General features: G+C 39.1%; 1 protein-coding gene and 1 pseudogene across 2 annotated transcripts in view; one reads left to right on the top strand and one right to left on the bottom strand.

Moving 5' to 3' along the window:
* Ext2 (exostosin glycosyltransferase 2) overlaps positions 1–15,313 on the top strand; it is a 112,697-nt gene that overhangs the window by 43,739 nt on the left and 53,645 nt on the right. For both annotated transcript variants that reach the window (XM_090347860.1, XM_090347859.1), the window contains exon 8: positions 12,622–12,753. In XM_090347860.1, the coding sequence (XP_090203986.1) occupies positions 12,622–12,753 (132 nt within the window). The remainder of the gene's footprint in view (positions 1–12,621; positions 12,754–15,313) is intronic.
* LOC150052931 (nmrA-like family domain-containing protein 1 pseudogene) lies at positions 2,354–3,254 on the bottom strand (annotated as a pseudogene).

The following is a 15,313-nucleotide window of genomic DNA, read 5'->3' as shown; positions in this document are numbered from 1 at the left end:
TGCCACAGAGTTTCATAACGGAGCTTGTTAATGTTCAAGTAACTTTTCACTTCCCATGTGTCCGCTGGGTAAGGACTATTTTTAAAAAGCAAAAACAGCAGCAATAGTAATCTACTTCGAAATTCTAATACATGTTCAGAAGGATGGAAATATGGAATAAGAAAATTGATATTTAATCCTATTGGAAACTAATTCTTAGCAAGTATCAGCCTGTATATGAAATCCTGGAAGAATGAATATGTGTACACCAAGGTATAATCTATTAGCTCTTATATTGGGCTGCGGCTGTATTTAAAATGGTTCTCAGCTGTTCCTGGAGCGGCTCAGCTTAAAATAGTGTCTCCACTGGTTCAGCCAAGTCACCAGGAAAAATTAGTTTTGACATTGAAGGTAGAGTTCTATCTCTTAATCCTTCCAGTTTCTGTGACATAATAGTGTTACTCTAGAGTAAGTTCAGATTCCAGTATGAAGAAGCTGTGAGAACCCAGTAAAACCCACTGCTTTATTCTGTGGTATTTGTGGGCAACTTCTTGAATCCTTGCCTAACAGGGGTTAGTCAGTGTGGTCGACTTTTTGATCTATCTGAAAAGATGACTTTGCCCCCAACTAAAAGAACAGCGGGGCAAAGGGTAAGTGTCAAGTGAATTAGAAAGAAAGAGCCTCTGGATACGTTCAAAGAGAAGATTAAAATACAAGTGGGGAATTTCTTTAATTAATAGATTTTTTTAGAACAATTCTAGGTTCACAGCAAAACAGCAGAAAGTACAGAGAGTTCCTTTCCCCATGTGGGTAACCCCTTAGCGCACATCAGCATCCCTCATCACCGTGATACACTTTTTTTTTTGGTCAGTTGTGGGGCTTGAACCTAGGGCCTGAGCACTGTCCCTGAACCTCTTTGTGCTCAAGGCGAGTGCTCTACCAATTGAGTCACAGCACCACTTCCAGTTTTTGAGTGGTAATTGAAGTTAATCTCATGGGGACTTACCTGCCCTACTCAGCTTCGAACCCTTGGATCTCAGCCTCCTGAGTCGCTGGGATTACAGTATGAGCCACTAGCACCTGACTTGATACACTTCTTAATACTTAGTGAACCTACGCTGGCAAGTCATTGCCACCCAGGGTCCATAGATTTACACTAACCTTCATAGTTGTTCATTTTATGGATTTGGACCCATCATTACAATGTAATACAGTATAGTTTCACTGTCTCAAGAATGACCATTACCCTTTCCTCCCATTTCAGATTAGTACCTTTTTATTTAGAAATGACATTTAAATTTTTCCATATCTTTAAAAAATATGGCTTGTTAGTTGACTACTTTTCAGCTCTGAGAACTATTCTATTTCTCAGATGTACTATAGTTCATCTATTTGGTCATAGAAAGACATTGATTGCTTTGGTTGTTTTGGTTGTTATGAGCAAAGCTGCTGTAAATACTAGTGTGCAGGTCTTATATGAACTTCAGTTTTCAGTACACTTGGGTAAATACCAAGGTTCACGATTACTGGGTTATTCTTAATGGTGTGGTTAAGAATATGTTTAGTTTTGTAAGAAGTTGGCAAAATGGGTAAACCATTTTGCATTTCTATAGAAAAGTATGAGCATTCCCTTTGCTCCATATTCTCACCTACTTTTGACATCACCAGTTTTTTGGGTTTGGGCCATTTTAATAGTTGTATATTAGCATTTTATTTGAGTTGACTTGTGTTTCCCTGATGCTTGCTAGTTTTATATCTTCTTTGGTAAGATGCCTATTCATAATTCTGTTTTAGTTAACTTTATTGTTTAATTTTATTACTGAGTTTTGTGAGTTTTTTAAAATATATTTTTCATAATAGTCCTCAAGTATCTTGGGGGAATATCTGTGATTTTCTTATTCTCTGTACATTGCTCTTACCTCTGCTTTTCATAAGATAGGTACTTTTTTGTTCTTTGAGTATTTTTGAACTACTTTATGTTTTCCTGAAGTTTGATTATGATATACCTCAGTGTGGTTTATCTTGGTGTTTTGTTTGCATTTATTCTACTTGGTGTTCTCTAAGCTTCCTAGATCTGTAGTTTGGTATCTGACTTTCATTTGGGAAGATTCCTAGTTACTATTATTCTTGTTTGTTTGTTTTCTCCCTTCCTACATGTATTCTCAGTACATGTAGTTAGGCCTTTCATATTTTTCCTATGGGGTTTGAATATTCTGTATGTACTCTTTCCTTCCTTCCTCCCCTCCTTCCCTTCTTTTCTTTTCTTTTTTTTTGTAAGAAAAATGGCTTTGTTTAAAAAAATATTGTACACAGTATAAATGATTGTGCCTCTGAGCCTCCCTCTCCCCAGCTTGAAGGGCTTCAGATAAGAAGGTCACAGCCGGGCAAAGCTCCCTTTGTTTTGCTCCAGCCTCTGGTCTAGGGTCCAGGCCTTGGGGTTGAGTTGCAGGGTCAGTTTGATGTTACGATCGGGTTTCAAGGCAAAGAAACGTAGCACGTTGGTGAGTTCACGTGCCCCAGGGAAGCCAAGCTTCTCATAGCGCTCAGGAGTTGTCTTGGCATGGTATACAGTCTTGCCTTTGTGTCTGGTAAGCAATGTGGCGTACTCCTCGGCGGTATGCCTGCAGGTGCTGAGCCCATTAGTCTGCACCACATATTATTTTGGTTTCTTCAGTAGGCTGAGTACTACAGGACCCAGGTCACTCACAGCCATGCCATCCATGGGGATGTCACCTATGGGTAGGTCCAACAAGTAGCTCTGTCCATCTGGGGCTCCCTGGGGCAGGAAGTAGGAGAGGAGGTTCTCAAAATAGTAGGGCAGCCGCACACTGGTCATGGGAACGCTGATGTCTCGGAAGTATTCCTCTACTTCCCCTTTGCCATCAAAGTGGCCTGCAGCCAACTGCCCAGATGTCAGCTTCCTAATGTTCTCCAGGCCGCTGTAGAAGATGTAATGGAGGCCTAGGTGCTTAGCCAGATCTGCCAGCGGCTTTCCCTGCTTGACCTCCAGTTCCTGGCTGCAGTTTTCCCAGTAGTTGGTCACAATGAAAGGTGGCATGAGCCCCGATCAGAGCCAGCTCCATGCTGGCCTCATCACTCTGGTCTCCCTGTACTACTTCTGCACCTTGCCTCTTCAGCTCCTGTGCTGCCTTTTGCCCAGGGTCCTGGGTCACTACTCGAACGCTGAATGTGCCATCTTTCAGGAGTGTGCGGGCCACCGAGCCCCCTTGGGCACCCGTGGCTCCAAAAACCATGACCAGTTTCTTGTCTGCCATGAAGGGTTCCAGACAAGGGGCTTGGTCCTTAGGCCTGGGATTCCTCTTCTTTTCTTTATTCCTTCTTCACTCTTTTTGTTCTTTGCTTTATAACTAAAGGTTCCTATTAAACACACACACCCCTACCCCCAACTCAAGCTCTTTCTTTGGTTGTGTCTACTGATGAGCCTATCAAAGCCTTCTTCTCTGTTAGTCTTTTGGATCTCTAGCATCTGCCTTTGATTCTTCCTTAGAATTTCCAATCTTGTGCTTATATTTGTCCATTGTTTCTTAGTGTTGTCCACTTTGACCATTAGGACCATAAGCATATCAGTTTTTATTATTTTCTTAGTGTATCAGCTTTAGACATGTATTAAATCCCAGTTCTAACAGATCCCAATATCCTTCCCATGTCTAATTTTGGCTTTGATGTTTTTTTCAGTGTCTTCAACTTGATCTCTTAGAATGTCTTGAATTTTGTTGTGGGTAGTCTTAACATCTGAACATGTAAGAAGATACAGGCCTGTGGTAAGGTCCCAGATAGGGCGTATGTTCTTTATGGCCATGATTAGGTCTTAGTGTAAGCATAGGACTCCAGCCCACGAGCCTTACATGCTTTTCAGTTCCCTATCTGCCTCAGTGGGGATGAGTAGAGAGGGGTTGGAGTTGGGGATTATGCTTTCTCATATGGAACACTAGAGCTGATTATAGTTGTTTGCCCTCCCTCCCAGGAAGGTTAGGCATTGATCAAAACAAGGGCCAATCTTATAAGCACAGAATGTTCCTGTGTGTTTTTAGGATGGTCACTTTCCACACCCTTGCTCAAAGCACCAAGGATTTCTCTTGATACTTGTTGATGATATAACTCCCAATAGCAGTATTCCTGTAGAATTAAAAAAAAATACACAAAAAAAACCAATCAGACTTGTCTACACTGAGTCTCCAGTCATTGACAGCTACAGTACAGGTTTCCAGACTTGCACTGATTTCTGCACTAATAAATTGTGGCTGTCTTCACCTGTCTTTTGAGTATTATGTCTATGGTTTATTGTATGACCTCACATGTTTGATGATTTGGAAAAGAAATGGTAGAGTTTTCAATTTTTTTTTTTTTTTGCCAGTCCTGGGGTTGCCACTCAGGGCCTGAGCACTGACCTTGCTTCTCAAGGCTAGAGCTCTACCACTTGAACCACAGCACCACTTCCAGTTTTTTCTATGTATGTGGAACCGAGGAATCGAACCCAGGTCTTCGTGCAGGCTAGGCAAGCACTCTACCACTAGGTCAAACTCCTGGCCAAGAAATGGTAGGTTTTTCAGTCCCATCTGTATTTGTTTTAGGACAAAGAAGCAGAAAAGTTGCTTTGAGTCCTTAAATGCTGGTCATGAAGTGCATTAGGGAGAATTTTAGAAGATGGAAGAGATGGAAGACAGAATTCCACTGGAGAGGAGTACTAAGAGTTCATCTTAGTCATGAGTTTGTGAACTGGGAAAACTATGAGTATAGACTGGAGGGAACACAGAGGAGCTAGTTGGCCAGATGTTTGAGTGGGCTGGGTATACCAGGGTTTGGAAACTTTTACGTGTCAGTTAGAGGAGATGAGTCTCCAAGTCCATGAGACACTCAAGACATAAGAGTGGAGAGGACAGAAATCTTGCTGGGCATTGATTGAATTTCAAATGTAAGAGAATACTTTAAAATAATGTGATCCTGTCTCAGTTTTAACATATACACTGAGATCCAGAGAAGTTAAATGGCTTGTCAACATTTTTATAACTATCTTATGGTATATCTATTCTGTCCTCATACTCTTTACAGTTCAAATATTAAACTTGATATTACACATGAGAATCTAAGTTATGATCACCATCCAGATAATTCCACAGTACAGCTTCTAGGTTCCCTAGGATGTGTTGCATTCATGCACATCTGAGCCATTTAATCCTACCCTTCAATACAGAGTGCTTTTCACTTAGTTTGACCATGTGGTGGTGTTAATAGTAATATCTTGATGAGATGTTTGAAAACTATGTTTTGTTAGTGACATTCAGAGAAACCTATGCTGGTGAAAAGTCTTAATAGGTTAAACTTATCCAAAAGGCTGGCTGTTGTTCTGGGCTTGCCCTTCAGAGTAGATTAGTTGGTGGAACCATGATGAAAGGAACATGTAGTTATAGTTAGGGAAGACAGAGTTATAAACTCTGACCAGGAGCAAGTTAATTCTCTGGACTTTGCTTTCTTCTGTGTAAGCCATAGATGTGTCAATTATAGGATTATTATGAAGGTCAAATTACTGTGTGTAGTTATTACAGTTTTTACATTGTGTTATATTTCAGTTGAAAACAGTTTCTCAATTTTATATAAAATAAGGGTACATCATATGATTAAGTCATTGGGCAGAGTTCCATCTTAACAGTACCTTATAAATGTAGAAAACATCAGTTGATAAAATTCAGCCGCTACTGAGAAAGTCTCTCAGCCAAAAGAGAAATAGAAAGGAACTTTTCTGATTTAACAAAAGATTTGACAATTCCCCTGAAGTTTACAGCATACGTAATTGTGAAATATTAACTATTTTCTTCTACAATTGGAATCTTAATGAAGCTCTTACTACCTGTATTTAGTAGTGTTTTCAAGGTCCTAAACAATGCAAAAGAAATAAAAATATAAAGCATAAAATTTGGAAACGAAAAACTTTTCATCTGGAGATGTCATGATTATGCACTCATAAAAGCCAAAGGAATCTAAAATGCTAATTATTGAATTTAACAGTGTATATAGGGTACAAATTGGCTTTAAAATAAATTGTCCTATGAAGCAGATGATGGTCTTTTGTAACTTCTTATAACCCAATAAAAATGGAATACAGGTAAAAATACTTTGTAGGCCAGGCCCCGGTATCTCGTGCCAGTAATTCTAGCTACTCGGGAGTCTGAGTAATGAGGATCAAGGTTCAAAGCCAGCCCAGGCAGGAAAGTCTGTAAGATTCCTATCTCTAGTTAACCACCAAAAAGCCAGAAGTGAAGCTGTAGCTCAAGTGATAGAATACCAACCTGGAGAAAAAACTAAGGGATTTGTTGTGGTAGTGGCAGTGTTGTTGTTTTTGTTGTCTTTTCCTTTTGTTTCGCTTGGTGTGTGTGTGTGTGTGTGTGTGTTTACTGGGCAGTGCTGGAATATAAGAATTTTTGTTATATTTATGTAAAGTGACATATATCTGTAAACCCTGAGTTTGAGACCAATCTGGAAAAGGAAGTAGCCAGGTTTTTCTTTATTAGTGTTGATAAGTTTTTAGATTATCATTAAGGGCTTCTTTAATACCTAATCTATGAAAAGGTCTTGCATATGTTTTCACAGTTTTTCTTTTTTTGTTTTAGTTTTCTTATTTATAAACTACTTGTACTATTTTAGGTTTGTCCTATTTTTCAAAAATCAGATGTTTACTTTTATTTTCATACAGTAGTTCTGTGTAAATATCTGAGTAAAGTTAAAGTGTAGGACTAGAAGGAATTTCAGAAATTTCAGTGCTCCATAAATATCAGTGCTAAAAAAGCTTTGTCTTACAAAGATATGTCAGGCTTCAACTTAATATTTAAAGCTAATGTCAGATCTTTTCCTTTAGTGAAGCTATTAATGGGGAAAGGAAAAGTTTTCATATTTCTTCAATCACAAATCCTCATGTCAGATGTACAAATTTTAATGGAATGCCCCAATTTCAAGTCCTTTCTAAAAAGACTTAGAAAAAAATTGAGGAAATTGGGAGAAGAAAAAATATATAGTTAATAGAAGTGTCTCAGTGTTAGTTTTAATAGTTGTATTATGGATATAAAATATTAACGTTAGGGAAAGCTGAATATAGCATATCTGGCTACTCTCTTTATCAACATTGCTACTTTTTGCTAAAGTGGTTTCAAAATAAGTGAAGAAGAAAGCAATTATAACTTTTCTGACAAAGATTTAAAAAAAAGAAAGCTACCAAAAGGTTATAAAAGGGATTATGCTACCTTATGTAGCATGGCTTTGTATAAAATTCCAATGAGTGCCATGTCTGTGGGTTCCTAAAATACTATATTCACATAATTAGAGGCAAAGTTGGTGGAACTAAGAAAACTGTATCAGGTAATAGAAGAGTCTTTGGAACATCAAACACTTTAGGGTACATAGGAAAGAGAACAGAATCGCTTCATGAATAAGAGAGTGGGAAAAAGTACTCTCATAAGATAGTTCAAATATAATCCAAGTAAGAAAGCCAATATTTTATTGAAGAAAAATATGATGTTGATACATCCAGGAATGTTTGTCTTTCTTCCTTTGGAAATCCCTCTTATTTTAAAGAAGAAAAGAGCTATATATTGCTGAGTGTGGAGTTTCTGCATCGAGAGTATATCCAGCGCCTGTACATTGCTCATGATCTTGAGAAAATGAAGACACGGGCATACCCCAGGTTTACAAAACTTCCAGATTGTGAGAAGGGCTTCTAAGGCTTTCATTGACATTTGCATCCTCTCTGATTCTGAAGTAAGTTGTCATATAACCCTTGTGTTTATAATGAAGTAGCAAAAGAAAAAAAAAACCACAAAGTTCCAAACACAATTATTCTCAACTAGAAATAAGAATGTTTGAATTGTATTTCGCCATCACCACAGTTTGTCTGTGTACTAGATGTGGTCAGAGCTCAGCTCAGGCTATTCACCTGACTATTATGCATTTCCCCCTAATGTTGCTTCTACCTTTGCCAAGAGGGTATCCCTCCCCTTCCACAGCCACCAGGCTATGGTAGGGGCAGAGGTGCCCATTCCCCTAGAGGCAGTCTGCCTGTCTTCCTCTCCCCAAGTACTTCAGGATATTTATTTCAAGTGACAATAAATGGCAAGGTAGGGGGAAATCTTTCCCAGAAATATCTGGCACGAAAGAGTTAGCGAGTGAATGTGGCTCCCCTGTGTCCTGATGGTGCAGACTGTTTTAAGAATTTGTCAAAATCTTAGCTGTTTTCTTTGGCTGCTTTTATGGCAGCCACTTCTTCCTCCTGTGCTTTTCCAAAGTTGAAATAATTTGTGTGCCTCATCTCTTCTTGGAGCATGCAGGAGTTGGATGCGTTTCTCCCAGAGGCTGTGTTGGAGGCTTGGTTTTCATGGGAGTGCTGTTGGCAGGTAGTGGAACCATTAGGAAGTAGAGCCCAGTGGAGGACATGAAGTCTTTAGGCCCTTGAAGGGAAGTGTGTGACCCTGGATGCTTTTTCTTTCTGGCTTTCACATCCTGGCCATGAGGCTTGTGGTTTTTACCCTGTGATATTCTCCCCACCATAATATGACTTGCCACAGGCCCAAAGCATCAAGGCCAATTGACCATGGACTAAAAATTCTAAAACTGTGAGCCAAAATAACCTTCTTCCACTTATAAGTTGATTATCTCAAATTTTTCTTGTAACGATGGAAAAAGCTGAGGAATAGAGCCTACAGGATTGATTCCTTTTGTAGTCAGCCACTCTAGGATGGGCCCAAGAACAGTTATGAGTAGCTTTTTCTCATTTTTTTGATGGTTCCACATCCTCATGGCTTTCTCCATCCTTTTAGGAAAGGGACCTTTAATGTTGTGACCTACGAACTGGTGGGGTGGGGAGAGGGAATTGACTTTACTGAAAATCACAGACATTAATGTCATTTAATTGAGATTACAAAATAAAATCGCAATTTCAATTTGAAGTTCTGTTTGCTTGTGTTAGTTTTAGATTGGTTCCAATTCTCATTCTCTAGGGGTTTCTTGTGTTTAAAAGTGTCATAGGAATGTTACAGTTCTTATGCTATGAGATCTACATATTTTAACAGTAGCTCTTTAACCAAGAAAAGGTAAATGCTTTGCTTAAGGTTCTGCTGTTGGTCGGCCTCTTCCTATGTGACCAGCTTTTCAATTATGTAACCACCACAGTTTTCAGGCATGAGGGATTTGCATGGATTATGAAGAATGCCTCACCCAGACTTTTTAGATAGATATAAATATCACTCATGTTTTCCTTGTGATGGCTGAGTGGGATGTAATAAGCAACCGATTGCATTTGCTCTCTGGGTGGGAGCAGAGGTGCTTTTGTACATTGCCAGCGTAGCTAAAATCTCCTTCCTGTCTCTAGACAAGTAGCTGACAATGAGTCCTGGAGGGGCTGTAAATTATCCGCCTTCTGAACACTTCAAGGTGTCTCAGAGGTCCTGCAGAAACAATTAAACCTGGAAGGCTCACTTAAAATCATGCCGAGACACTTGAGCTGTGATTATTGGCCCAAACTCCTTCCTTTCCAAATGAATTGCAATTTGTAGTCAGTGAGAGAGTTTGTTAGAGACATCTTGAGTTTCAGAGGCTCTGTTTCACAGTTGAGCCTTTGGTCGGTATTCTAAGGAGATTTGCTATCAAGCATTGTGTGTGGGGTGTGTGTGTGTGTTTGGTACTACTTGAGTTTGAATTCAGGGCCTCATGCTCATGCTTGCTTTGCTTCCATGTTTAACTGGTACTCTATCACTTGAGCCATGCCTCCAGCCCTACATTTTACAGAGTTATTTTGGAGATAATAGCTTGCAAACTTATCTGCATAGACTGGCTTTGAACTTCTGTTCCCTGCATCTTGCTTAGTAGGTAGTTTTATAGATGTGAGTCATAAGCCCTTGGCTTTAAATGAGTTTTCTAAAGCCCAAAGGCTACTCTCTCAGCTAGATTATCTATGAATGAAGACTTAAGGAATGATTAAGTTTGAGTGAAGTTTAATTGGAATACGATTATTTACAGGCTCACATCTGTAATCTTAGCTACTCAGAAAGCTGAGATCTGAGGATCAAGGTTCAAAGCCATTTCTGGCACAAAAGGACCTGAGACTGTTTTCTCCAGTTAACCTCTAGAAAACCAGAAGTAGGGCTTGGCTCAAGGGTAGGGCAGTAGCCTTGAGCTGAAGAGCTCAGGGGACAGCGCCCAGGCCAAGTTCAAGCCCCATGACCTACCCCCCCCAAAAAAAAATATGTATTTTTTTTCTTTTTTGTCAGTTGTGTGCCTGAGTTCAAGGTTAACACTCTACCAGTTTGGGTCACAGCTCCACTTCCTTTGGTTTGCTTGTTTTTTTTTGTTTTTTGTTTTTTTTTTTTTTTATGGTAGTTAATTGGAGATAAGGGTCTCAGGGACTTTCCTACTTGGGCTGGCTTTGAACTACAATCCTCAGATTTTAGCCTCCTGAGAATGATTACAGGCATGAGCCACCAGTGCCCAGCTAATTTTATTGTTATTAAGGTGTGGTGCCACCTTTTTTTGGTGATACTAAGGTTTGAACATACAGATTTCTCTTGCCAGGTAGATACCATACTACTTGAACTACATTGCTAGACTGAATGTAAGTTAAAACATTTTTAATGTGATGGAACTATTTACATAAAAGAAAAAGGAAGTTCTTAGAATATATGTACCTAGGTATAGGCTCTTGTTTCTTAGTAAATTTTTATGCTTAGTTTCTTTGGAAAAAAAAAACATTTCCTAAAACTTAACCCTAATTTGATCCTTTTAATACTCCAGAATAGGGTGGGAAAAAGTCTGAATTGAGAATCAGGAATAATGGGCTAGAATTTTTATACTGCCACTATATTGTATCTAGTTTCCTCACATTTAAAATGAAGCTTGAATCTGCCCCAAATAAGTGACAAGCTGGCTGAAAGTACAAATGAAAGTAGTTTGCTGCAGGCAAGGCAATCTATTGCCGAGAAATGCTTACAAAAGAAAAAGGTAGTTTTCATGTAGTACTGGCATTTGATCTTAGGGCCTCACACGTAATCAGTTCATTCTCTTAGCTGTAATATTTTACCATTTGAGTCACACCTACAGGCTGACTTTATTCTTTGTTATTTTGGGGATTAGAATTTTGCAGGCTTTTCTGTTCTGACATAAAACTAACCTCTGATGGAATTAAAATGGTCTCATGTACTCACTGTGCCTGCCACAAAGATGTGCTACACTCTTAGGAAAAGCTGTCCTGGATCATCCAAAATGTCTTCAGTTGCTAATCAGAATGTTTGACATCTAATAAAAAAGTAAGAAGCATGCTGGAAATGGATGTCAAATGACCAGAATAACAAGAAATTAAAAGAAAAAAAACTGGAAGTGGTGCAGTGGCTCAAGTGGTAGAGTACTAACTTGGAGAAAGCCCAAGGACAGTGCTAAGGCCCTGACTTCAAGCCCCAGGACTGGCAAAAAAAAAAGTGCATTATTCTGTATCTATAAAAAAATGTAATTTAAAGAAGGGGTAACAATGTTTAAGAAGTAATGTACCTACTACTTGATGAATGTAACTATACATCACTCTGAAAATAAAATTTTACTACATAGTGAAACTGGCTCAAATGAAGAAATTGAAATTTAAATCACACACACACACACACACACACACACACACACACACACACACACACACACACACACACACACCCTAATGGCTTCTTTGATGAATTCTTCTAAAACTTAATAAGGAAGAGACAAATCAGTTTTGCATAAAATTTCTCAAGAAAAAGGGGAAATACAGTTGCTCCAAAGAAATCAGTAACAAAAGAACAAATGTTGCTTGATTTCACTAATGTGAAGTTTCTAGAGTACACAAAAGAAATGTGAATGAGATTGTTCTGAGACTAGTGAGATGCTGACTGGAAAGCAGCATAGGGGAATCTTCTGTTTCTAGATTGTTCTCTGTATTTATCTGTGGTAGTTGTGAGGGTATGTACATACATAAAAATTCATTTAGCTATGCACTTTGTGCACTTTACTCTGTGTGTGTGTATGTTGTATCTATAAAGAAGATTGTTAGCTTCAGCCAACATAACACATTAGTATTTATTTGGACTTTTATTTTATTAGTAGTAAGTAGTCATAGAAGAAGCTACAGTGCCATAAGTCAGATTATGAGTACAGTGTTTCTTAGTCTATGTCACCCCTTCCTTCATTTTCCATCATTTTTCCCTCTATACTTACTCTCAAGTTATGCAGTTTATTTTTCCTATAATGTACATTGACACATTAGTTCTTTCTTATTCACTTCATTGTTGTTATAGAGGCGATATCCAGAGGGGTTATATTTATATACATCAGATAATAAGTTCATTTCTTTTCATACAATTGACATATTAGCTTTTTAACAACTGGAGTTTCTCTTCTATTTAAGTTGAATCAGTGTGTGCTTTACCTGGTCACATTTTATTCGCTTGCTTTGGCTAAAGGTATTTAGGGATGGAGCTGACTTGGCAGCATGGCTCATGTGTGCTAGGTTTTCCCTTCCTTGGGAATAAAGAACTAGCTAGAGCCAGAGTTGACTGGGACAGAGCATCTAGTTTCCCCCACTGCCTTTCTACTTGCTCATTTACTGTGGTGTTTTCTTTGTAGGCACGCTGGTTCTGGGAAGCATACTTCCAGTCCATTAAAGCCATTGCCCTGGCCACGCTGCAGATTATTAATGACCGGATCTATCCATATGCGGCCATCTCCTATGAAGAATGGAATGACCCTCCCTCTGTGGTAAGTGGGTGACTGTGCTGGCTATGTGAACTGCCAGGGTGGAAGAAAGGAAAATGTACTACAGCTATAAAGGTTTTTTGTTTTGTTTTTAAATTCTGATCTTCCATGGAGGAAAAGTGTTCTTTATATCAGGGACATAGGAAGAACAGTTTAACTGTGAAATTCTGGTAAAAGCAGGAAATATGGAAGCAGCAGTTCATGGGTTGTTTTCAGTGTGCTTAGGAAGATGGTCTATTTCCGGTCTAGATAGGTAGGAGGCATGGGTTTTGTTAGAAATGGTTTCTCAATGACTTTTGAAGTTGTAGTGCAAAAGTTCTTGAAAAAGTTCTATAAAACACAATGCTGAGCTTACATTTTGAGTACCTACTCGACACTAGACAGTGCTAAGTACTTGACACATGCTATCTTACTTGACGTTTCCCAGTGTTCTGTGGGGGAGAATTGATGTAGAGGCCTTACAGTTTGCTATAGTTTCTAACTTGAGACCAGCTGAGGCTCCAGTGTTTCCAGAACAGAGAGGATCTGTTTAAAAGCTGCTCTCAGAGCTGGGAGTTTGGCCTAGTGGTAGAGTGCTTGCCTAGCATGTACAAAGACCCAGGTTCGATTCCTTGGTACCACATACATAGAAAAAAGCCTGAAGTGGTGCTGAGGCTCAAGTGGTAGAGCTCTAGCCTTGAGAAAGTCCAAGGACAGTGCTCAGGCCCGGAGCTGAAGCCCAGGACTGACACCAAAAAAAAAAAAAAAAAAAGCTGCTCTCAGGGCTTCCTCCCTGCCTACAGGAGGCACAGGCACAGGCACCATGGCATTGGCTTGCAGCCGTACCTTCTTTCTAACTAGTGCTTTGGGATGACCTCACTGCTTTCTGAACTGCTCTGAAGCACACCAGGATTTCGTGTAAAAAAACTGGACTCCATTCAGCTCATCACTTGCCCTCCTTAATAAGCTTGAGTCACAGGCTTCTCTACCTAGTATTATATGCTATCATCCAGTTAATCTTCATGTCCTTCTTCCTTCTTCTAATCCGTCTAATATGGGTACTAGGTTATAGGCATTCTGTCAAGGTCCTGAGGATTAGGAAGACAGTCCCTGTCCTCCAAAAAGTTTCCTATGTGTAGAAAGCCAGCCAGTAAAGCACTGATTGATGAGTCCTATATAAGAGATCTATAGGAGCATTTGGTCCCATTTACATATAAGCATAATTACACAATCATAAATCACAAATTGGATCATACTACAGATGCAGAGATACTTTTCTTGCCTTTTTCACAGAGGCAGTAGACTTACTTCTACTTCACTTGGTATAGGTCTTCAGATTTTTTTTTGGTCATTCACGGGGCTTGAACTCTGGGCCTGCACGTTGTCTAAGAGCTCTTCAGCTCAAGGCTACTATTCTACCACTTGAGCCACAGTGCCACTTCCAGTTTTCTGGTGGTTAATTAGAGATAAGAGTCTCATGGACTTTCATGCTTGGGACTTGCTTTGAACTGAGATCCTCAGATCTCAGCCTCCTGAGAAGCTAGGATTATAAGCATAAGCCACTGGTACCCGGCAGGTCCTCAGGTTTTAAAGATGGGTGTATCTACTTTGTTATTTGGGTATCTCTGTGCTAAGTTCAATTACTGATGCACATTTGATTTATACTGCTTTTTAAAAAATTTACCAACAGTGCAAATAAACAAGGGACATACTTTCTTATATGTTAGTACTCAAATGTGCTAATATATATATAGAATTCCAGCTGAGAAATTGCTTAAAGAACACATTTGAATGGTTATAGATAGTTATAAATTGCTCTTGCAAAAATACCTCCATAAATAACATTTTGGGTTTTCTGGTTCTCTATGACTCAGTAACTCTTAAGTACTTGAAATTTTGCTCATTTACTAGGTGAAAAAAATAACAAAACTTTTCACATGCAGTTTTCAAATAAAAAGTTACTTTTTTTCAGGTTACTCTGAATAATTGTATTTGTGCTTTTAAAAATTTATTTATTGGGGCCAGGAGTTTGGCCTATTGATAGAGTGTTTGCCTAGCATGCATGAAGACCTGTTCATTTTTTTGGTACCACATACATAGAAAAAGCCAGAAATGTTGCTGTGGCCCAAGCTTTAGCCTTGAGAAAGCCCAAGTTCAGGCCCTAAGTTCAAGCCAGGACTAGCAAAATAAAAATTGTATATAGTTATTGTAAAAGTGATGTACAGAGGGGTTATAGTTATATAAGTCAGATCCAGGTTTATACAAATTATCCTGCATTAGTGCAAACTCGTTCAACCACTATGGAAAGCAGTGTGGCAGTGCCTCAAAAGGCTAAACATAGAACTCCCCTATGACCCAGCAATTCCACTACTTGGCATTTATCCAACCATCCAGAAACAAGGACATACTAAATCCACTAGCACAACAATGTTCATTGCAGCACTATTCACCATAGCAAAGATATGGAACCAACCTAGATGTCCCTCAGTTGATGAGTGGATCAACAAGTTGTGGTATTTGTACACAATGGAATTCTATGCTGCTGTCAGAAAGAATGACATCGCCCCATTTGTTAGGAAATGGA

The sequence above is a fragment of the Megascapheus bottae genome, chromosome 16 (assembly GCF_031878675.1).
Source record: "Megascapheus bottae isolate mThoBot1 chromosome 16, mThoBot2.hap1, whole genome shotgun sequence".
Lineage (NCBI taxonomy): Eukaryota > Metazoa > Chordata > Mammalia > Rodentia > Geomyidae > Megascapheus > Megascapheus bottae.
Note: the sequence above shows the minus strand (reverse complement) of the source record. Positions and strands in the feature narration are given on the sequence as shown.